Source organism: Xylaria bambusicola, assembly GCF_022495145.1.
Source record: "Xylaria bambusicola strain CBS 139988 unplaced genomic scaffold F5B22scaffold_4, whole genome shotgun sequence".
In the NCBI taxonomy this organism is placed as follows: Eukaryota; Fungi; Ascomycota; class Sordariomycetes; order Xylariales; family Xylariaceae; genus Xylaria; species Xylaria bambusicola.
In genome coordinates, this window is record NW_025953557.1 from 650,881 (window position 1) to 673,300 (window position 22,420).

Genomic DNA, 22,420 nt, shown 5'->3' on the forward strand with positions numbered 1-22,420 from the left:
GACTCGGATTTGAGAAAGGGGACAACACCGGCCAGAGGAGGGAGGTCATTAAACTGTCACAGACTTAATATATGTTGACTGACCGCCAAGTTCTTATCCACACCGCTGCTTGCCATCTTAAGAGAGGATGGATAATGGAATTTGCTAACAGTGCCACGTTCTGTCGCGCTCCATCTCCAAGCCCAGGCCTGTTTTTCCCCAACTTCAACTCCAACAATCTGACGCATACACAGTACACCACCACTACCTAGGTAGGTATTACCCTTGCGCAGACTCGCGCACACTACCCTTAAGCCTCTCAGCCAAACTGTGACCAATTACCCAACACATTGTACAGCCAAGGAGGCCACAAAGGCGTAGGTACTATGCACACATACATCTGACGTACCTACTTACATGTACCTACATAGATGCAGGCAGATTGTACTTAGGCCTTCTAGGTAGTCTATGGGCTGGGGCCAATTAGCGCATCAGAGATGAACTAAGACGCAAGTCAGCCAATCAAACAGGTTCTAGCAAAGCATGTGTAGTCTACCTAGGTATAATCTACATACCTAGGTAGGTACCTAAGTAAGGTCGCTATCTACATACAGTAGGTACTTAGGATACACTACCTACCTAGCGCGAAAGCGAGGCTGGCGGAGACGGTCATCACAACCGGGTCTTAAGCTTCTAAGATTGTTTCAGAAATTTAAACATCTTTTGATGGTCATATTTTATAGACGGTCAACCGCGTAAAAGTCGTCACGGACCACTAAAACGGTCTCCAAATTCCAAAACAATCTCGAAACAGCTATACAAACCTGCCATACAGACTTAGCTATATAATCCATACAGACAGCCTAGAAAGAACATCGATTTTGCTGGTTGTTTGGTTTGGAGCCCAATTCCCAACATCGTTGCATTGATTTTGCGCGTGTATGTTTACTTGCTTCAAGCCTTATACCTCAAATATCAATTGATCCGCGATCCTGTCACAGGCCCGTCGCTTTCCTGGCGCGATGAAATTTGCCAAGGAGCTCGAGCAGGATCTTGTGCCAGGTGAGTACTCTACTGGGCCAATCACTCATTGGTCGTACTCACGCATTCTCACGCTGATTCTTGCGACCCATCCCAAGAATGGCGAATAAAGTATCTCAATTACAAGGCCGGCAAGAAATACATCAAGAGTGTAGCAAGGGCTGTGAATCGAGCAAATGGTACACCGAGGGCCAATAGTCGGCGGCTTCCGCCACGTGAAGTTCCGCCCTTCTTCCGCAGCCCCTTTTCGCTCCAGCAGGTGTCCAGGGATGCGAACTCTCAGTGGCCCGAGGATATAGGTCCTCCGACATCCGGCCTCCATCTATCGAGACAGGCGACACGCTCGGAGCCTGCCAACATGCCCGTCCCGAATGAGAGACAATCACTGAGCGGCTCTGGTATGAATGAAACTAACTACGGGAGTTTCGTACGAACACCCCCAGCTAGTTCAGCTCTTTCAAAAGCTGATAGTCGCCAAACTTTCGAGTTGCCTGGGCCTGCGATCCATTTACCTTCACCAGCGGTAGATGCCTCTGGCATAATCCCGAGTACTAATTTCACCCGGCAACATACCACGCCTGTCGAACAAGCTAGCACAAGAACCGTGCAGCCAGTCGCTTCCGGGAGATTACGTCGTATATTCTCCCAGGGCTCTCAGCTGCCACGAGCCGAGGACACCAAGGGCGCATACCCGCTGGAGGCAATTGATACAGTCCGGCAACGAGAAAAAGAGTTTTTCGACTTTTTAGACGGCGAGCTGAATAAAGTTGAAACTTTCTACCGCCAGAAAGAGTTACAGGCCGAGGCTCGGTTGGCTGTCTTACGAGAGCAACTACATGAGATGCGCAACCGCCGCACCCAAGAGGTTGCTGAGCTTCGACGACTAAAGACTCACAAAAGCAAGGGAGTTGATGGATCTGCGGGAAATTCCTCCGGTTTCAATCAACACCTCAAATGGACCGATCCTATCAAGTCGAGGATATTTAAGCCTGGTGCCAACTCGAAAGCGCTGGCGAGGATGCCGCAGACCCCTGTTGTCGGTGCCATGGCTGGTGATGCCACAAGAGATTATATCAGAAGGCCGTATGAACATGACGTATCCTACAGGACGGCGAAGCGCAAACTGAAACTGGCACTGCAAGAGTTGTATCGTGGAATGGAGCTTCTGAAATCTTATGCTCTTTTGAACCGGACAGCTTTCAGAAAGCTGAACAAGAAATACGACAAAGCAGTTAATGCTCGTCCGCCTTATCGTTATATGAACGAGAAGGTCAACAAATCATGGTTCGTTAGTAGCGAAGTTATCGATGGTCACATAAAAGCGATCGAAGATCTATATGCGCGCTATTTCGAGAAAGGTAACCATAAAATCGCAGCCAGCAAACTGCGCCGGATGAACCGTCGACCCAGTGACAAGTCTAACATTGCCTTCTGGAATGGGTTATCGATCGGAATCGGCGCTGTATTTACGATCCAGGGTCTTACCTACGGTGCCCAGCTCCTATATGACCCAGATCCTACAATCCGGTTACAGACTAGCTACCTGTTGCAGTTATACGGGGGCTACTTCCTCATTCTTCTTCTCTTTTCGCTATTTTGCTTAGATTGCTACTTCTGGACCGCCAACAAAATCAATTATCCATTCATATTCGAGTTTGATACTCGGCATAATCTAGACTGGAGGCAGCTTGCCATCTTCCCAGGCTTCTTTCTTCTTGTCTTCGGTATCTTCATCTGGCTCAACTTTACTCGATATGGAGATGACAAGCTTTGGCTCTATTATCCAGTTATTTTGATTTTTGTCACGCTCCTAATCATTTTCCTCCCCGCGCGTGTCCTGTGGTACAGAAGTCGTCAGTGGCTCGCGTATTCCCATGTAAGAAGGTGCACCTCATAACCTCCTTTGGCTATACTGACTATCCTGTTCTTAGTTTCGACTTTTTTTCGCCGGCTTATATCCCGTGGAATTTCGAGATTTCTTTCTAGGCGATATGTATTGCTCACTAACCTATGCTATGTCTGTACGTCTTGTTATGAAGCAAACATATATCAATCTAGGGAAACTAATAATACAGCATCACAGAACGTGGAGCTGTTCTTCTGCCTCTACGCCAACTACTGGGAAAACCCTCCGATGTGTAATTCAAGCCACTCTCGCCTTTTAGGATTTTTCACTACGTTACCGGGAATATGGCGTGCATTGCAGTGTCTCCGTCGATACTATGATACCAAAAACATGTTTCCACATCTCGTCAACTGTGGTAAATACATCATGACCATTCTCTCTTACGTCATGCTATCCCTCTATCGTATCCAAAACACGCACTCTCACCTGGCACTCTACATTGCCTTTGCCGTTATAAATGGCTTATACACATGTAAGCATCTCCTATCTCATTTCGGACTCCACATACAGCATCTAACAATAGAGAATAGCGATATGGGACTTGTTCATGGACTTCTCGTTGCTCCAGCCTGATGCCCGACATCCTCTCTTACGAGATATTTTAGGGTTAAAGCGACGCTGGATATACTATGCTATCATGATTATTGACCCTATCCTTCGGTTTAACTGGATATTTTACGCGATTTTCACACATGACACGCAGCACAGCACAATTGCCTCGTTCCTAATAGGGTTCACAGAAGTTATACGCCGTGGATTGTGGACGCTATTGCGCGTCGAGAACGAACATTGCACGAATGTGGCACAGTATAAGGCAAGCCGTGACGTCCCATTGCCTTATAACCTACACCACGAGCCATTGATGGAACGCGCGAGTACAGACGAGCAATCAGGCAGGTCAAATCATGATCTATCCAATGACGATGGCGGCCTTGCACCGAGCCAAGATCAAAGACGACCAGATGGTCAGCAGTCCGCATATTCTCCCGCACCTGTCGATGAGGCAGGGTTACGTAGACGGGGGAAACAGGACGGGCCGGCTTCAAAATCCATCCGTGGCATTATGGCCAGTGCACACAGACAAGACTTTGAGAAGAAGAGACGGCCAGCTATGGAAACGGATCTAGATATGAGGGATCTATCAGCTGATGATCTTCGAAGTGAAGATGAAGACGATGACGACTCCGGAAGCGTAGCTGAGGAAGGACAGGGGGATTACGATACAGAATCATTAGTCCAAGTGCAACGCGATGAGATAAGTAGAACATAAATTGCACAGACAATACAGGCATATCTAATCAATGAAATAGATTGAAAATAATACATAAAATTCTGCTACAGTTCTATAAGTATGAGTGTCCAGGCCCGCATGTCAATCCCTAGTTTCAAGATGTCTTTCATATCATTGGTGGACAATGCCAACTCCCCTTTGAGATTGAGAGAGCGTAACCTAGAGCAGCCCGTCCCACTAGCAATCGTAAGACTTGTCGTGCAATGAACATTCCTGAATCAGCGCTTTCGCTCTGTAGCTTATGGAATGGCATCAAATGAAGTAAAGGAGACAGAAGTTACAACCTTTCAAATCTAACTAACAGGCCGCCTGCCGGTCTATACGTTAAGGCCGGGTTCGCTAGCTTGATCCCTATTCCTACCTCCTCCTCTCCATTAACCAACAGCTGCCGTTCTCCTTTTTTGTCGCTTCTGTGATTCGCATTTGTACCGCCCCAGCGTTCGATACCAAGGAATCTCCATTTACTCACCAGTTCGATGAGCATGACTTTAATCTCAACCATCGCGAAATTCTTCCCTGGACACATTCGCGGACCTTGGAGAAACGCCTGGAAAGCATAAGGGCTTGTGTTATCGCCATATAACCTATCCCACCGCCCTGGGTCAAACAAGGAAGCATCTGGACCCCATATGTTTTCGTGATGGTGGATCAGAGGCATATGTATATCGATCTGAGTACCTTTTGGTATGCGCACCCCTTCTATTATTATGTCTTTGGAGGCTTGGCGTGGACTCATGAGTGCTTTGATGTGCTAGTCTGTTAGTGGATATGACACATTGCAGGGGAATACCTTCAAAGTGACGCACACGGTGAGTAAACACGCAAGGTTTCCCGAACAAAGTTATGTAAATAGGGCAGCCCATTTATATCTTCGTATGTAGGCTCGCCAAAGCTCTCAAGCAATTCACGGATCTCCGCTCGCAAAAGGTCTTGAATCTCATGTTTTGTTGACAGAACATAGAGTGCCCATGAGACACCATTGGCTGTGCTCTCGTGACCTACGAACACCATGTTAGGAATGGATCACTCAGGTATTAGACTTAAATGGAATCATGCTTCTCACCTGCAGATGTGAAATTGAGAAGCTGCTAATGATTAGTATCTGCGATATCAACTCATAGGCATACAAGGTGGATTTACATACGTGACCAGTGATGTCTTCTAAAGACCAAGGATCTCGGCCCGTTTGTTGTCGCTGAAGCTCTGATTCCTCGAGAATATACGTTAGTAGGTCACGAGATTCCCCCGCCTCCATCGTGAAGGTCCCATTTCTCAGGTCTGTCCTGCGCTTTTCAATAATGTCGCGAAGCATTTGTCTCAAATCCTTGTTTGCCACTATGAACTTCCTGTTGGCTTCTAAAGGGACTAGCCTTCGGATAGGGATGAAGGCATTGATGGCTGAAAGGAGTTGCCCAAGAGGACTTTGATGGAGTACTCTTGTGAACAGGTCTTGGAAATTGGAAGACATAGTGCCGAGCTCGATACCTAGAACTGTTAAACAGATAATGTCCATGGCTGACTTCGACAATGTGTCAATAACTGAATTTGAAGGATTAGCATGCAGACGTAACAACTGCTTGCAGAAAATCATTAGCACACCTTCGATTGAAGCATAAGGTTTGTTTCCGAGAGCCATTTCGAAGTCTTTTGAAAGTGATTCCACACTCCGTTGGAAAACAGGCAAGATCTTTTTCGTACTCGGGACGGAGAAAGGGCCTGCGAGTAGCTTCCGTTGATGCTTGTGGTTCTCCCCTTCAGCAAATAAGAGGCCAACTCCCGTGATCTCTCCCACCAAGCGCGAGAAGAATGGCGGCTTGACGAAGTCATAGACATGCGTTTGCAGAACGGCTTTGTGGGCAGCTAGGCTGTTCACAACCAAGGCCTCTCTACCAGCTATAGATAGATATCTGATGAAAGGGGCATCCGGCCATTGTCGAGACCAGCTCAATTGTAGTCCGACAGGATTGTCGTTTTTCAACTTGTTCAATTCTTGACCGAGGATGACATTGTTATCCTGTTGAACTTCGGTTATTCGATAGATAGTCTGCGGTCGATGTCTGATGATGGCTTACCTGAGGCCCAGGGAGGTGCCTGAGGGGCGAAAAGAAACGAGGGTATAGGTAGATACGATAGAATTTGACAAGGGAGTAGCTGAAGAGAAATAAACCGGTGATCCGGCTGAAGTATAAAGTTTTCTCCGTTCTCGGATTCACAAGTGATAGATGAAACTCTGCCGCTGTGAGTGCTGCACAAACCGCCAAGTCCATCTCCCTAGCAAACCATGTAACTATTCTAACAGATATATGTACTATTAAAGAGTACTACGCTTTGGTTTCGATGATAGATGGTGTAACGTGGCAACAATGTACTGCTCACGGAGCATTGAGCTGTCTTTATACATACCGCACTGAGTCATCTCTCACCCAGCTCACAACTAGTTAAGCAGTTCTTATTTTGGCATCATATACATTAAATAGGTAATGAATAAGCAGCTTTACTAATAACATATACGTACAGCGAATCGGCAATGAACCGGGAGGTACTTGACCGTGTGGCATAGGTACCTAGGCAAAGACGGTCCAGGTTGCAGAGTTGGACAACACCAGTACTGCAGAGATTGCTGACCTCGATGCTCCAGGACAGGCTAGTGTGTAGATAGGAGAACGTGGGTTTCAGTATGAGTAGATCGACTTGGGGGTCAGCCTACCCTACACCCAGCACAAGTCGGCGTGGCATCGGCGGAGAGCAGCCATCTCCGGTATATTACCTGTGTAAAGAGATAGACTACCCATATGCCCTTGATATAGTCAGGACACATGCTTCATCGCCGACCAAAGCCGTAGGGTGTCGACTTGGATCGTCTAGTACGAGCTCCGAATACCGATTAAGTGTCATCCTGCGAAATGGTGGGTTTACTCTCTCTGGGCGAGCCGCGTTGAGGTCATTTGGTAAAGATGCATTTTCAAGAGCTCAGCTGCGCATCGTGATGACCAGCTGAGAGATCGCAATTTGCCTCATTCGGCTAGCGTACAGTACCTACTGTAAGATAGGTATATCCGGGGCTCATCCACCTCACTAATATATCCTAGGCATAGTGGCCATGACGACACTTGGAGACTGATAAGGAATGCGCTTATCGTAGCTGGCATCAGTTGGTACCTAGGTATGGGTATGTATCCGCCTCTTGTTTACCTGGCCTCCCCTGAGCTTCCGAACTAGATCATTCGATATAAGAGAGTGGCCATACACGCGGAAAGGAGAAGGAGAGTAGACAAGTAGCAGGCAGGCGAATTGTCTGCATAAAAAAACACTCACCCATGGTCCGTCACACCCCCGAGTTTCTGCGACAGCGCAGCTCCAATATGTCTCTACGAATGGCCGCTTCCTCGCCATTGGCCACCTCACGGCTGTCCAGCTTCGCGAACCCGGCCGAATTCGAAGTGAAACCGACCATGACTGAGGCCGAGAAGGCTATAATCGTTGGCGAGTTGAAGACCCGCCGCGATGTCAAGCTCTGCGATTCATGCTATCGAGACCTCCCCGACTCCTGTGCCGATTTGCTTTCACTGGAGCTAACCAACGACCGAAACTCATGCTCTACTTGTGCTATTAAGGACACAAAGCCCGAAGCATTCACCGAGCCCTTCTGTACCTTCTTGAGAGAGAACCCGACAATATTTCATACAGTGGATTACCTCAAGACGAAGATGATATCGCTTGGTTACAAGGAGGTTAGTGTCGCCAAATAGAAGAATGTCTTAGTCGTGTGTGCTGACTGTGCATCCACAAAGCTCCCCCCTCGTGAAGATTGGACCGGGAAGATCGAAGCTGGCGGCAAATACTTTTCCACTCGAAATGGTAGCTCGACCATCGCTTTCACCGTTGGCAAAGCTTATAAGCCTGGGAATGGGGTCGCCATAATCGCTGGCCACATTGATGCGCTGACGGCCAAAGTCAAACCCGTGAGTAAAAAGGCCACCACAGCTGGCTATGTCCAGCTAGGAGTAGCACAATATGCGGGTGGTCTGAACGAGACGTGGTGGGACAGAGATCTCAGCATTGGAGGCCGAGTCATCGTCCGAGACGAGTCAGGCAAGACAACAAGCAAATTGGTCAAGCTGGACTGGCCAAGTAAGCAACGCCTTGACGAGCATACAAGGTTCTTTGCTAATCATAAATAGTTGCTCGAATACCAACCTTGGCTCCTCACTTTGGAGTTGGGATGATGGGCCAGAATAACAAGGAAACTGAGGCAGTACCCATTATTGGGCTTGACGATCCGAGTTCCAGCGCGGCCGAGCCTCTAGGGTCTGTTGGATCGTTTGCCTCTACTCAGCCACCGAAGCTTGTACGACTAATTTCAAACGAGCTTGGCATCAAGGATTACTCGCAGATTGTCAACTGGGAGTTGGAGCTTTTCGATTTACAGCCTGCCACCGTGGGCGGAATGGACAAGGAATTCATCTTTGCCGGCCGCATCGACGACAAGCTTTGCAGTTGGGCAGCCTTCCATGGTCTGTTGGCGTCGGATCAGAAAGATGATGATGGAACGATTAAGATGGTTGCCCTCTTTGACGACGAGGAGATTGGTTCCCTCCTCCGCCAAGGTGCCAAGGGCAACTTTCTGCCTTCGGTAATCGAGCGCACGGTGGAATCATTGTGTCGCCAGGAAAAGACGTTCGGTCCCGGCGTTATCGGCCAAACTTACGCCAATTCATTCCTCGTGTCGGCGGATGTGACGCACGCCGTCAATCCCAACTTTTTGTCTCGCTATCTCCAAGACCACGCGCCGCGTCTGAACGTCGGAATCTGCATATGCGCAGATAGCAATGGACACATGACGACGGACTCGGTATCTACGGCTATTCTGACGCGAGTTTGTGAGTTGGGCGGTTGCACACCTCAGGTGTTCCAGATCCGGAACGATTCGAGAAGTGGCGGAACCGTTGGTCCAAGCATAAGCTCTGCGCTAGGCGTCCGTGCTGCCGACGCAGGCATGCCGCAGCTGTCTATGCACTCCATCCGGGCCACTTGCGGATCATTAGACCCCGGCCTAGGTGTGAAGTTTTTCAAGGCATTCCTAGACAAGTGGGAGCAGGTTGATGCCGAATGGCAATAGATTGGGGTGGGATACCCACGAGATAGATACCCAGAGTCATTGGACCTGAACCCTTTGCGTAGAGGTCTATAGAGGCATCGGTAATAATACCTTATCAAACAATTATTTCTGCATATTATGTTTCCCGCACTGTTTGTGGCTGATGACCTAAGCAGTAAATATCGAGTACACACTTAATTGACTACCCATCTACTTAGTATATCATATCTAGGTAAGCATCTAACAGATGCGGTCACAACTATTTATATAATTGCACCTTATATAAATACACCCGTACATATGTAGCTCTTTCAAGAGCTGCTGACGCACTTGAGGGGAAAATAGGTATTAGTATAGGTATTAAGATCTTGGGATCTTCTCATGCACATGCACATGCACTGTGACGCAATCCCATAGAGTGCGCGGGGCCAGTTTCAAATTTGACTACCTAGGTACACTGGAGACCAGCTCGACGGCGATATGCCTTTCCTTTCACTCTCAAAGCTTCACATGCCAACAAGTATTAATGATCCTTTCAGATGGCAGTGGCAGATAGGTAATTACCAAGTACGATAGGTACCTTACTTTTCAAATCCTACGCTTACTAGCTAGGTCTGCCGTTAAATGACCCTGATCCATCAGCCAGAACCAGCCTAGGCGGGAATGACGTCTAGACCCAAACCCACCGACATGTGCACTAAGCCTGGGCACTAAGTCTGGGCACTAAGCCAGGGCGACCTTCCGATTGGTAGCCATGGCTCGCGCCCATCCTCAACATTTCTTCCGGGGTCGAAATAATTACCTGGGTCCCGATTCTATTAGTAGAAGATGTTTGTTCTCGCAGGTCCCCTCTCTCTGTCCTGTCTCGTGCTTTTGCTTCTGGTCTCATTCTTTTTTTTTTTTTTCTTCTTTTGCTGCGGCATCTCGGCGTTTGCAGGATCTTCTATAGAAGTTACAACCCAAGTGATACCCGATTGATCATTTTCTGCCCCATGATCTCTTTTCTTTTTCTATTTTCATTTGTTCAGCTTCAATAAAAGGTTGGCGACTACTGGCACTTTTGTCCTGTTCAGCATAGCATCGTCACAGAACAACAACTTTCACTTCGCAACGTGATTCCAAACTTCACGTTCGCAAATTGCTTTGTAGCTGGTGGGAGCGTGATCCTCAAATCCGAACTGGGGGGTTGAAGACGAAAAAGGTGGTGCATTTACTTAGAACGGACTTTCCGGCTATGGCTCGAAAAAACGTGACGCAAACGGCGGAGGGCGAATCTTCAGACAAATGGACCTCCATTCTCTCCAAGCTGAACCCTATTCCGCGCTTTCCTGAGTTCACTGGCCAGTATAGAGTCGGCACCGTCGATATCGAGATTCCCGTTAGTGAGCTAGAGTCTCCTGCACCGGCGCCGGATAATGCGGCCGAGATCGAGACGATTCAGTTCCGCATATTTTACCCATGTGATTCAAATGCTACAGGGAAGCGAATTACTTGGCTGCCAGCTCCGCAGCGTGACTATCTTTCTGCATATATCAAATTCTTAGGTGTAGGGGCTTTCCTTGCTGAGGCTGCTTCGTAAGTTCTTCCTTAAGAGCCTAGAATTCTATCGCCTAGGGGCAAGATGCAACGATTTCCCAGACTAATCGAAGACACAGGTTTATCCCAAGGCATCTTCATTATACGACTATTCCCGTTGTCGAAAATGCGCCAATTCTCAAGCCACAGACCCCGAACAACCGGTGGCCGACGGTAATATTTTCACATGGCTTGGGCGGAAGTCGAAACGCATACTCACAGATCGCCGGGTCGCTCGCTTCTCATGGAGTTGTAGTTTTCTGCCCTGAACACCGAGACGGCAGCGCCATAGCTTCGGTTATACGGCTGCCATACCATCAGAGTCGGTTTTTTGCACGTGGTTCAAAGCGCATGGTTCCTTACACCAAGATTTCGCACGACCCGACAGACGAGGTACACGAGCTAAGGAATACGCAGTTACAGATTCGGCTCTGGGAGCTCGGGCTTTTATATGAAGCCATCCTTAACATAGATGAAGGGAGGAAGGTAACGAACTTGAACAAGAACATGCCAATGCTTGACCACTTTTCAAATCAACTACATGTTCACGACCCTGGCGCCTTGGTATTTGCAGGACACAGCTTCGGAGCCGCGACTATTGTCCAGTTCCTCAAGTCAGTCTTCTATGCAGGGCGGCCAGAACTCGAGGCGATGAAGACGCCGCTTTACACACCAAATTGGGAATCGTCTATCTGCAGGCAGGTTACTCAACAAAACGTCACAATTCTGCTAGACATGTGGTGCTTCCCGCTTACCGCAAAGAACACGGAACCACTTTTTAATCTCCCATTACCTGTCTACGCGCCCTCTGACTCTCCTTCCTCTCCTTTACAGCCACCCGGTGGAAACGCTGTACTAGCTATTGAGTCTGAAGACTTCTTCAAATGGCGCGAACACTTGCATGTAACAGCACGTGTCCTCTCGTCAGACCCCTCGTCACATGTCGTTGCGCCGCCCACGGACACCACGACTCCGCACTTCTTCTACGTGAACCGCTCTGCCCACTTAGACCAGTCTGACTTTGCTCTCCTATTCCCCTGGCTCACGCGTAAGGTCCTCGGGTCCTCGGCCCCCGGACGCACCTTACGGCTTAATCTTCGGGCTCTTTTGCAGGTGCTGCGCGTCAACAATATCCCAGTTGCTGGGACTCAGAGCGTTGATCTGGTAGATAACAAAGGCAGAGATACCAAATCGAGCACGCCTAATGGCGAGACGGTCTCACTCCGAAAGGGTGAAGTATGCACAGATGACACGGCGATTCTTGATCACGAGGGAAACGCTATACGGGATGATGATACGGCGACGACAGACGAAGCTGTACAGGCCTGGAAGTGGATTAATATTGTTGGCATGGGCGAGGATGCGGCTAGCGAGGAGAAGAGGAAGAAGAAGGGAGAAGGGAAAGGAGCAGAGGGTGCGGTTGAAGGCGTTGAGGATACGGAGGCGCAAATGGCTGGTGTTATTGAACCGAGCGACTCCCCAGCTGTCGAGCGCAAGTTTGACTTCGAGACCGCAAGTGTCTTCGCTGCTGCCCCAGAGCAAAAGTTGCGCGGGAATCCTCCAGATGACTCTTAACCTTGGATATTTGTTTCTCATTGGGTATGGATAATTTTCTTAAAATCTGGCTAGATTGAATGTATGGCGCCCGGCGTTGAGAGCGGCATAGATGGAAGGGATGTTCAGCAAATGAACCAGATTTCTCTGTTGGATTAGAATACTAACGTTATTAGATTCGTGCGTAGAATTCAAAGGTGTGAGTCATTAGAATGAATTGTTCCGGAGTTGTCCTTCGATTTTCTTATAGCTTATGGCATTATGAGCATAGGCGGAAATTTCCTTCGCAGTACCCAACTAGAGGCTCTCATGTGTGGTTCAGAAAAGCTCGCAAAAGACTCGAGGAGAAAGCAAGACTAGCTTAGCTTATTTGATGTTGGTGATAGTGATTGTAACATCAAAGTCAGAAGGGCTGAGTAAGCACGTGTAAGATTTGTCTAGATAAAACCAATTCAGTGAAATGCGGTATTGCCTAGCCTGACTTCAAGTATGCGGGACGATCATCAACGATGGTTGAATTGTATTAAATTGGGTATAATGCGATTCTATTTCGTTTGTAGAAAAGATCGATTGATCAGATTTTGCTCTTCTTCGCTACAGGACTCGAGGTACTAGAAGCAGCCATCTTTTTCTGTTTATTCCCACATAGCAGTTCACGCTTCTCTTTCTTACGAGTCTCTTTGTCCAGACTACCGATCACTTTGCTCTCTTTTCCACAAGGCCACTTCTCAAAAGCAGCAGCTTCTTGCTCTTCTGACCATTTCTGGGGAAGCAGAGCGAAGACAAGATAAGATGTATGCGTCTTGATCTCAGCTTCAGTGCGGTGAGTTAGTCGTCCAGCCATCCAGGGCTTTGATATAGATGAATCGCCCGAATCAAGATCCTTTGCCGCATCGTCAGCAGCGCCAGTCTGGTCCTCGTGGCTAGTTTCAGCATCAATGTCTTCCATATTGACATCGGTATCCTGTCTGCTCTTATGGTGCTCTTTAAACCGGCTATCGATTTGTTTCAGCCTCGTCACGGCTTCCACCACATTCCGAGGCGATTGATTTGTACCTCGTTCTAAAGGCATATTCAATCCAACTTTTTCGCGCAGTACATTTATCCTCCTTTGGGCGACTTCAACCATTTCAATCTCCATCCAGCCCAAGCGACGCATGACCTCAACGGTCTTAGTGACTTGTTCAATACAAGGAGAAAATGTACAGATATGCACAGTTTGATCTGCGCATAGCGGAGATACCCAGTTATCAGACGCGTCATTTAGAGGTTCCAATCCACAGCTAGCCAGCTGAGAAGGTGTTGGCTTCGTACGCGACAAGTGAGGTAGAGCCTGCCAGGGCGCCGGGACGTCTAAGAAGATGCATTCAGCCTCTGGACTTTGGTTATCCACAAGGAAGCCGTCGTTGTACACGTCTCGATGGGTAACTTGAACAAGGCCACTTAGACGATGGTCTTGGACATCCTCTCGCATCTTTAGAAAACGATCGTGGTTGAATTCGAAGCTCCAGACCTTTCCTCTCTTATCTCCAAAGCTCTTTGGATACCCATTATAGACTGCCCTTGTTGCGGCATGGGTAAAACTCCCACTCCCCGAGCCAGCCTCAATCAGCTGAGTCCCGGGCCGTGCGCGGATACGGTGTAAGATGTAGCTATAGTCGGGAGTGTAGACGACCTGGGTCCGGTGAGGCAAGCTTGACGTCCAGATTTCAGGAGTTGGCGGAAGAACATGGATAAAACCAGTGGGAGCTGTCCTGACATCCTTTGGATTGCTGGTGCTAGAAGCGACGGCTTCTGTGTCATTCCCCGTAGTGTCAGGGTCGACGACGTTCCCCAGCTTGCGTTTTCGACCTCTCGACCCAGTATCTACAATGGAAGCGCGAATCTGTGAGCCCCAGGGCTGACTGATGAGTGTTGAATGTGGAAATGAACCGAAGCGGGTGTTGATGACGGAGCCTTCTGTATAGCCATCCACCGTGTTTCCTGAATCATTTTTCAGATAAACAGGAACGACGTTGTCGCGTGAGAGGTGAACAAGCGCAAGGGCACCGGGCGTAGTCAGCGGCCCCGGGTCAAGAAATGGAGAGACTTTGGACATCTCGCAAAAACAGCGTAATTACTCAGGTAGATTTTGACGATTGCCCAGGTGCAAGGTACTATAATTGACGGCACGGCAATACCTAAGCAACAATTGTAGTACCTAGGTAGTGTAGTGTAGCTTATTCCACCTGGCTCTGCTTATTTGACAACTTTGTTACGATTCCCTGTTGTCGAGGGGAGAGCGCAACGAGTGTGTGCTACTGGAATGAAGACCGAGTTCAACACCAGGTTTCGTTGAATCCAAGTAATAGATTCAGATTATTTAGGTCTCACACGAGTGTCTGTCCTTCAATGCATCTAGGTAATCGTGGTTAAGTACCTTTATATGTAGGTAGGTAAGTAGGAAGTAGATGAACTGCATGCCTTTTTTGGGTCTTTTTTTCGCATGTTATTTTTTTCTTATGAGGCTGAGATGAGTGAAGAGATGCGCTAATGGCGGGGTACTAGAGCTAACTAAGTACAGGTAACACCCTCGCCAGAGATAGAGGGGTAAGTGGCTAGGATCACTGCTAAAGAGGGCTTCGGCCCGCCTGAAATGCAAGGCTATTCAGGGACAAAGCCAATTTCAGTCGCTCGCTATCCGCAGTTAAGCCCCCATGGTGTGACTCAATGCGACTTTGATTATATTGATTTTCGAGACACGTCGCTCCTTTGGTCTTCTCTCCCCTCCCCTCCCCTACCTCTTTCTCCCTTCATTATCTCTACTTGATGCTCCTCTTCTCTTCTCGATCATTCCGACAACTTTGCTTGGTTACGTCAAGATCACACCCGACTCGATTCCCGCTCCGTCGAGGCGTCGCAACACGACTTGCGATGGACTCAATCAAGGTCCATGACTCCTTGCGGCCGGGGCAGCCAGTTCCCTTCACCCCGATCGAGAAAGGAAAAATATCGTGGTATGCTTGCGGCCCGACTGTTTATGACCACAGTCACTTGGGTCATGCGCGCAACTATGTCTCGACTGATATTATCCGGCGTATACTGCTCCATTACTTCGGCTTTGATGTCAAATTTGTCATGAACTTTACAGGTACGCCGCAGCTTTCGCAGGCGATCCTTGCCAACAAAGACTAATGATACTTGGCGTGCAGATATCGACGACAAGGTGTGTCTCAAGACATGACCTACATTGCTCTCTTGAATGCGAAGCTCATTTGTCATTTGCAGATCATCCTTAGAGCACGAAGACAGCGGCTACTTGAGAACGAGAAGAAAAAGAAATATACCGATGCTGAGCTTACTGAGCTAGGCATGGCCGCTTTCAAGGCATATGCGAAGAGCAATCTTCCGAAGCTAGTCGAGGGCGACGACGGCCCGCTGGATATAAATAACTATGTAACCCGAAGAGATACCACATATGGACAAGTTCTGGCTGGCGGGACATTGACCGGAGAAGGAAAACCCGGCGATGACGAGGCGAAGCTGAAAATGCACATCAATAACATGAACTCTGCTGTTGTTGCCATTCGTGACAACCAGCTGTTTTCGGCCGCTGAGGAGATACTGTTGCCATACTTTGACTCTCTCTATAAGGAAACATTCGACACAAGCGACCAGACTATCTTCACATCACTTACGCAACTCATGGAGAACGAATTCACAAAGGATATGGACGCGCTCAACGTCCTTCGTCCCGACGTAGTAACGAGAGTTACCGAATACGTACCGCAGATCGCCAATTTTGTGGAGAAGGTCGTAGAAAAGGGGTTTGCCTATGAAGCCGAAGGCTCTGTGTACTTCGATATCACGGCTTTTGAGAAGGCCGGTAATACATATGCGCGCTTACGGCCCGAGAGTCGGAACGACAAGGCTCTCCAAGAAGAGGGTGAGGGCTCTTTGGGTAAGAGCCTTGGAGGAAAGAGGGGCCCTGGAGATTTCGCGTTATGGAAAAAATCGAAACCTGGCGAGCCTTACTGGCCAAGCAAATGGGGTAATGGAAGGCCTGGCTGGCATATGTATGTATTCCTGGAATCCCTCACGTTTCTTTTGCTTTTCCGTGGGAAAAAGCGCATTTTATGCTGATCTTTCGATGTTTAGTGAATGCTCCGTGATGGCATCTGATGTTCTTGGTTCACATATGGATCTTCACTCCGGCGGCATAGACCTCGCTTTCCCGCATCACGACAACGAACTAGCACAGACCGAGGCTTACTTCTGCCATCATGGACGTGAACACGTTTGGGTTAATTACTTCTTGCATATGGGGTAGGCTCTTCCTTGTATAGTTTCTTGTCATTTTTCCTTTAGCGAAAACATTATAGGCCATGTGGACAACGTTCTATCTCGTCCTGAGATCAATGAAACTGTCGATTTTGTCGAGACGAAAATGGCTGACTATTCAACAGCCATTTATCTATCTCAGGATCCAAAATGTCCAAGTCATTGAAGAATTTTCAGACTATAAAGGATGCTCTAGCGTCGACATACACTGCTCGATCTATGCGTGTCGTCTTTTTACATGGAAGGTGGAATGATGGTGTAGAGATAACACCAAGCATGCGAACACAGGCAGACTCCTGGGAAACTACAGTCAATGTAAGTCAATTGTGGCCGCCACTAGCATTGACTTGGTTTACTGATGCATCCAGAACTTCTTCACCAACGTCAAGTCACTTTTGGTAGAAGCCAATGACACAACCACTTCTCTAAACAGTGGAGTCGAAGGCATCTCTCTCAGTGAAAACAAGCCTGTAGAGGGGCTGGTGGCTGAATTAGAACAAGCTCAGAGAGATGTCGACACTGCACTAAGCAATTCATTTGACACCCCACAAGTCATGCGAGTGCTCGCGGATATTATTCGAAAAGCCAACATTAGTATTGGTGCTCCCAACGGCAATACCGACTTACCAGCTGTTGAGTCTATTGCGAGATGGGTTACCAGGATTGTCGGTATCCTAGGTCTAGATGCTAACGCAAAACCACCCTACAACGGACTCGGGTGGGCTTCTGCAGCTGCATCAGCGGATATAGACCCAGCTACAGCGGTACAGCCTTACGAGGCAGTATACAACTCGGTGCTCTCTGACGCTAAATCACTCAATCTTCCTAGCTCAGAGACATTGACAGACCTCTTTTCCCAATCGCCAAAGAGTGAATTTGACTCGTTGGCGAAAGCGGGACTCCGAGATCCCGAGCAGCTGGGGTTACCATTCCTCCGTGCCACATCTAAACTGCGTGACGAGCTACGGCGCATAGTATCATCCGTCGCTCCCGAACTCAAGGCTTCCATCCTTAGTCTCAGCGATCGCATTCGAGACTATGATCTAACGAACATTGGCGTCTATCTTGATGACCGACCAGATGGTCAACCATCATTAATCAAGTTCATTCCGGCGGCAGAGCTCATCTCAGCAAGGGAGGAGAAAGCGGCCAGGGAAGCAGAAAAAGCAAAGGCCAAGGAAGAAGCGAGAATAGCCCGAGAAAAAGCCGAAGCGGAAAAATGGGAGAAGGCCAAGATCTCACCGCAAGATATGTTCAAGAATGACGATCGATACGCTGGATGGGATTCTGATGGCATGCCTACACAGTTGAAAGATGGCAGCGATGTGCCAAAAGCACAACTCAAAAAGCTCAAGAAGGAATGGGATAGACAAAAGAAGGCTCATGGTGAGTATCTCACGAAATTTGGGGGCACCTGAGGGGCAAACTGTGCCAAGATATGCAAATATTATGGGGTCAAACATACCCCCTCCCACCTTCAGTGTCGACGCTTAGAATTGCCCGGTTCCTGTCAGTACCTTCCAGCTCCGTGATTGACATCGATGAAGTGATCGATTTGGGCTTCATTACTTCTTCTAAACGTGATAGAAGAACATGCATTCTACTTTATGGTAAGCTTATGGTTGCACCCCTGCCAAGGGAAGTTAGTGCTATATATGGAGGTTCGAACAAGCATTGCCAAGAACTCTAATAGACTTGGCAACAGCCTCTAGTGGAGGGAGCAAAGACGACATATCAACGAGCGTCGAGCAATAAGCCTCTTCTCAATACTCCTTGTCATGGTTTGACATCAGGCTTTTGATTTCATTCATGCGACAAACAGTGGTGCGCCACAAATTCCGATCTTCGGCCTTACTTCCGTGTTCTTGATGTGTAATTGGCGCTTCGCATTCCCATGCCGTCACAAGCAAAAGATCGAGGCAGAAGCTCCCAACCTAACACTTGAGTAGAAGACTAACTGAGCCCACTAGAACTTGTATCAATGTCGGCTCAAACTTGCCGAATTATGTGCGGCTCTTCGTGTTTATCCAGCTAATGTGTCCGTATTGCAGCGGCGTAATCCATACAACACGCGATACTACACATCCTGTTCTACCAAGTAAGGCAGCATCATAATATGAGCCACATCATTCGTCAGCAAACAGGTACAGACGCTAGAGACTCTAGGCTAGACTATATCAACTCCATGATTCAAGGCAGAAAAATCCCCTACTTTACTTGAGCGGCAACAAGGAAATCATATTATCCTAGTTTTCTATGAGCTAATGGCTAGGGTAGTGGGCTCCCATGTCAGCCGTGGATGTGGAGTCCCTCCTATGTACGCAGTCGAGGCAGTCTCAAGCTTGATTTCATCTCACCCTAACTTCGCTTAGTGCTCCTCCTATACCCTCTAAATGGCGGGAAGCTGGTGGCTGAGCTAGATGTCCAACCAATAGTTCGGTATGGACCAGCATACGTCAAGGGGTTCTCTATCGATGGGATACCTGCGTCGTAATATCGGTAGACGTTTTGCCTCCTATAGGCAGGTTTCGTCATCAAAGCGTTTCATCATGCGTTATGTAATTGGATGTGTGCACGGAATTCGGCAAAGAGTCAGCGGTTATATAAAGCGGTGTAATCCTCTCAACCCCTCTTCGTCAGCTTAGATGTCTATGGAACCATTCTACTCTACTCTATCAATTCGAGGAACACTTAGCAAGCTACCTGTATCTATTACAACTATTCAATATGTTCGGCTTTGGTATGCTACCCTCCCCTACGTTGATTATAGGTCTCTACTGAGGGATGACTGGAACTGTTTTAATTATCTATTTACCATGGTGCTAACATACGCTCTCTTTGCTCGTAGAGGAATCTCGTCAGAAGCGAGACGAAATCTACGATGGCCAGCCTCACGAATCACACCTAAGCCACGAGCTCATCGCTGGTGGTGCAGCCTTTGAGGCTATGAAGGTTTTTGAAAATCGCCAGCGCGCTGAGGGTATGTCAACGCTCTCTATCTTGGACCAACCTTCCAAACTCTCGTGCTTCCATGATCGATATCCCCCGTGGTACTCATTCACAAGCTTCCCACTATAGCTCATCCTGTTCCCTTCTATGATGGAGCCGAAGCACCTATAGCTCCAATTGAACTCTTCCTAGCCGAAAGATCCAATGACATTCGCTAATGGACGTTGTGATATAACAGGCAAGGCAGTCAACCATGGATTCGCCAAGGAACTCTTGGTAGGCATTGCCGGCGCTGAGGTCGACAAGCTATTTGAGACCAAGGGCCTCGATGCATTTGACCGCGAGAAGGCAAAACACCAAGCCAAGAAGCAAGCTGAGCACTTATACGACCAGCAGTACGGCCAGTACGACCAATTCGACCCGTAAGTCAGGACTCACCCTTAGATTTGTGTCCGCCATGGTTCTATAAGTCAAAGTATACCTATGAAGCTAACTTGTTATGCACCTATGTAGTAACAGTTACGACCCTCATCCGTCCATGAGATATTAGGTGCATGATGAAGTAGGGGAGTAGTGGCTAGATATGTCTCGTAGAATTGAGATTTATGCAAATGAAAGCCAAGAAATCTTAAATGAAAAGCAATTACTAAATGCCATCATATTTTCACGTGAGAGAACTTTGCATCTTTTAGCTGTAATGTAAGAACCAAATCTTTAGATGCTGCGTCCCCCACTGAAGACTAGATCAAAGTTCGTCCGTCTAACCAAGAATCTAAGTACACTCGAGGTGCTCGCCAGAGTGCACTGAATACCATCGCCGCTATCTCTCATTCTGTGTAAACACTATAGTCCATGTTCACTTCGCTAATGAGCTATACCCGCGTTAGAGAAAGATGATAATCTATTTTCTGTATCATGCGGGCACAGCGCCTAAAAGCTTTCCAAGCTGCCATATCCGGTTATGGGAAAAGCCCCTGTGAAGCCATCGAAGCGTCGTCTTACTATGCACATCCGCAGATTGGTATATCCCATGCCACTAGAATTTGTCATCAATTTTACCCCAAACGCCATGAAATGTCGAACAAGTAGGTAGCTGATCACCGTGACCCGGCCGGTCTCTCAGGTATCTTTTCTGGTGTTCTTCCCCACAAGCCTCAGCCTCAACCCCTGCGGAAATAGCCTTTGATTTTGTCGTACTCTTGATTACCTCCCACCGCGACCACTAGCCCTTGCACGGCTGACGGTCGCACGTCCTCTGGCTAGACCGACACCACGACCTCGGGCATTACGACTTCGGAACATTGGAGCGTTTCTAGAGGAGAGGATATATATCAGCCATGTGTCCCTTGCGCCTTCAGACTAGATAGATCAGATATTGACGAACTTCAACATATCCGGCACAATGAAAAACCTAACGTGGCTACCACGGATGTAGACTTGGTCTAAATGGCTGACTCGGCCGTCACGCGCTGTTACAGTGATGTCCTTAAGTTGTACGTTCATGTTATCCTCGGCTGCGTAGACTCGGTTAGCAGCAATGCAACAAGGTAGCCGGCGGGAATATCATCCAAATAACACCCCGTGCGGGCAGGGTTTGAATAGACCTACCCTCAAGCAGCTTGCCGCGGTATGTCTGGCCAGATGTGATCTCGAGCGTGACGATGTGGCCCTGCGCCTCGTTCAGGAGTTTAATCGGGATGCCAATTGTGGACGTCATTATGGCTGTGTATGCTGCACACTCCTTCAAATGCTCGGGATTGTAAAAGAGACGCGTGTACTCGGAGGGTTTGAAGCGCGCTGGTTCGGGGTGGGCTAGGCTATTGAATGTTGGATCATAGGTATGGATGCTTTTGCCTGCGATAAACAATTTGGACCTCAAGCTTAAGTGGAGACTTGAAGCTCTGCAAGGTGACATGATATCCCTCCAGCTGTCGTCCAGGTGGGGCCACCTGTCCACAACTATATCTACCTACATAGGTACTTAGGCCCCGATCTTACATACCGTATGTAGGTAGTTTTTGTGGTGATAAGTTAAATAGACCAAGTAATAACTCTCTTAGTACAGAGTTATCTCATTGACCAACAGCGCCATTTTCAAGTGTTATAGCCAGGTTCGATCACGTCTCTCAGCAAGCAGTATGAAGCAAAGTGTCCTAAGCAAGTGGTAGGTACTCTGTCCAAGCGTAAGCAAAATGATACCTAGGCCGTTCTTGTCAGCAATGCACCACCGAGTTTGGTTTTGTCCAGGCAGTCAATTTTACCCGACGTATATCGAATTGCGACATGAATGCTGCTATCGAATGGCAATTTAAAGATCTTATTTGGAGGACGAATAACTCTTATGTGTAAGCACATGTGTAGATACTTGAGGATAGTAGTACTTCGTGGGTACATATGTGTAGGCCCCTAAACGGATGTTTGCTGTACTAAATATTCATATATGGGTACCTATGTAGGTACCTTAATCTACATATGTACATAACCAGTACAAAGACCCCTGCTAGAACCCCTCCAAGCCCACCTGCATCATCGGGAAGTGCCCCTCCATGGATTTAATTGCCAGGTCCGCGTAGTCGCAACGTGACATATTGCAAATGTGACTCACCCCAATCCCTTTAGGACTCGTCAACAGGCTTGGAAATCAGAACTCTCGTACGCTCCAGTTGTACGTCTTTCCAATTGGCGAGTTTCTCGCCCGTATTCAATC

General features: G+C 48.0%; 8 protein-coding genes across 8 annotated transcripts; 5 read left to right on the plus strand and 3 right to left on the minus strand.

The window, feature by feature from the left end:
* The first annotated feature begins 641 nt into the window (after positions 1-641).
* On the plus strand, positions 642-4,345 carry F5B22DRAFT_343919 (EXS family-domain-containing protein). The gene is made up of 5 exons (XM_047970921.1): positions 642-1,041; positions 1,119-2,896; positions 2,952-3,041; positions 3,104-3,398; positions 3,457-4,345. Exons 1-5 carry the CDS (start codon positions 1,002-1,004, stop codon positions 4,194-4,196), a joined length of 2,943 nt encoding a protein of 980 aa, XP_047834852.1. The 5' UTR covers positions 642-1,001; the 3' UTR covers positions 4,197-4,345.
* A 149-nt stretch (positions 4,346-4,494) lies between these two features.
* On the minus strand, positions 4,495-6,484 carry F5B22DRAFT_633592 (cytochrome P450 3A5; the record flags this gene model as incomplete). The annotated part of the gene is made up of 5 exons (XM_047976850.1): positions 4,495-4,958; positions 5,024-5,215; positions 5,358-5,756; positions 5,817-6,231; positions 6,290-6,484. The coding sequence occupies 5 exons, from the start codon at positions 6,482-6,484 to the stop codon at positions 4,495-4,497; spliced, it is 1,665 nt and encodes a 554-aa protein (XP_047834853.1).
* Positions 6,485-7,534: 1,050 nt separating this feature from the next.
* F5B22DRAFT_633593 (aminopeptidase-like protein) lies at positions 7,535-9,336 on the plus strand (the record flags this gene model as incomplete). The annotated part of the gene is made up of 3 exons (XM_047976851.1): positions 7,535-7,948; positions 8,009-8,348; positions 8,399-9,336. The coding sequence occupies 3 exons, from the start codon at positions 7,535-7,537 to the stop codon at positions 9,334-9,336; spliced, it is 1,692 nt and encodes a 563-aa protein (XP_047834854.1).
* Positions 9,337-10,451: 1,115 nt separating this feature from the next.
* F5B22DRAFT_344083 (phospholipase A2) lies at positions 10,452-12,926 on the plus strand. Its single transcript, XM_047970923.1, has 2 exons — positions 10,452-10,890; positions 10,971-12,926. Exons 1-2 carry the CDS (start codon positions 10,550-10,552, stop codon positions 12,463-12,465), a joined length of 1,836 nt encoding a protein of 611 aa, XP_047834855.1. The 5' UTR covers positions 10,452-10,549; the 3' UTR covers positions 12,466-12,926.
* Positions 12,927-12,933: 7 nt separating this feature from the next.
* F5B22DRAFT_590170 (tRNA methyltransferase complex GCD14 subunit) lies at positions 12,934-14,948 on the minus strand. The gene has a single exon (XM_047973785.1). It carries the CDS (start codon positions 14,540-14,542, stop codon positions 13,019-13,021), a length of 1,524 nt encoding a protein of 507 aa, XP_047834856.1. The 5' UTR covers positions 14,543-14,948; the 3' UTR covers positions 12,934-13,018.
* Positions 14,949-15,357: 409 nt separating this feature from the next.
* On the plus strand, positions 15,358-18,182 carry F5B22DRAFT_642509 (tRNA synthetases class I (C) catalytic domain-containing protein; the record flags this gene model as incomplete). The annotated part of the gene is made up of 6 exons (XM_047978136.1): positions 15,358-15,574; positions 15,636-15,649; positions 15,712-16,499; positions 16,582-16,749; positions 16,890-17,079; positions 17,133-18,182. The coding sequence occupies 6 exons, from the start codon at positions 15,358-15,360 to the stop codon at positions 18,180-18,182; spliced, it is 2,427 nt and encodes an 808-aa protein (XP_047834857.1).
* A 1,213-nt stretch (positions 18,183-19,395) lies between these two features.
* F5B22DRAFT_344117 (uncharacterized protein) lies at positions 19,396-20,375 on the plus strand. Its single transcript, XM_047970924.1, has 4 exons — positions 19,396-19,504; positions 19,613-19,744; positions 19,952-20,135; positions 20,227-20,375. The coding sequence occupies exons 1-4, from the start codon at positions 19,492-19,494 to the stop codon at positions 20,261-20,263; spliced, it is 366 nt and encodes a 121-aa protein (XP_047834858.1). The 5' UTR covers positions 19,396-19,491; the 3' UTR covers positions 20,264-20,375.
* F5B22DRAFT_590182 (uncharacterized protein) lies at positions 20,347-22,118 on the minus strand. Its single transcript, XM_047973786.1, has 3 exons — positions 21,322-22,118; positions 21,098-21,227; positions 20,347-21,025 (listed from the first exon to the last, which is right to left on the minus strand). Exons 1-3 carry the CDS (start codon positions 21,626-21,628, stop codon positions 20,917-20,919), a joined length of 546 nt encoding a protein of 181 aa, XP_047834859.1. The 5' UTR covers positions 21,629-22,118; the 3' UTR covers positions 20,347-20,916.
* Positions 22,119-22,420: the final 302 nt, after the last annotated feature.

Coding starts and splice junctions, on each gene's coding strand:
- F5B22DRAFT_343919 (XM_047970921.1), top strand. CDS start 1,002: ATGAAATTTGCCAAGGAGCTCGAGCAGGATCTTGTGCCAG. Junction 2,897..2,951: donor AGTGGCTCGCGTATTCCCAT/GTAAGAAGGTGC, acceptor TCCTGTTCTTAG/TTTCGACTTTTTTTCGCCGG. Junction 3,399..3,456: donor TATAAATGGCTTATACACAT/GTAAGCATCTCC, acceptor AATAGAGAATAG/CGATATGGGACTTGTTCATG.
- F5B22DRAFT_344083 (XM_047970923.1), top strand. CDS start 10,550: ATGGCTCGAAAAAACGTGACGCAAACGGCGGAGGGCGAATCTTCAGAC. Junction 10,891..10,970: donor TTCCTTGCTGAGGCTGCTTC/GTAAGTTCTTCC, acceptor TCGAAGACACAG/GTTTATCCCAAGGCATCTTC.
- F5B22DRAFT_590170 (XM_047973785.1), bottom strand. CDS start 14,542: ATGTCCAAAGTCTCTCCATTTCTTGACCCGGGGCCGCTGACTACGCCC.
- F5B22DRAFT_344117 (XM_047970924.1), top strand. Junction 19,745..19,951: donor AAATCGCCAGCGCGCTGAGG/GTATGTCAACGC, acceptor GTGATATAACAG/GCAAGGCAGTCAACCATGGA. Junction 20,136..20,226: donor CAGTACGACCAATTCGACCC/GTAAGTCAGGAC, acceptor GCACCTATGTAG/TAACAGTTACGACCCTCATC.
- F5B22DRAFT_590182 (XM_047973786.1), bottom strand. CDS start 21,628: ATGTCACCTTGCAGAGCTTCAAGTCTCCACTTAAGCTTGAGGTCCAAA. Junction 21,228..21,321: donor CCGCGGCAAGCTGCTTGAGG/GTAGGTCTATTC, acceptor GAGTCTACGCAG/CCGAGGATAACATGAACGTA. Junction 21,026..21,097: donor ATTGTGCCGGATATGTTGAA/GTTCGTCAATAT, acceptor CCTCTCCTCTAG/AAACGCTCCAATGTTCCGAA.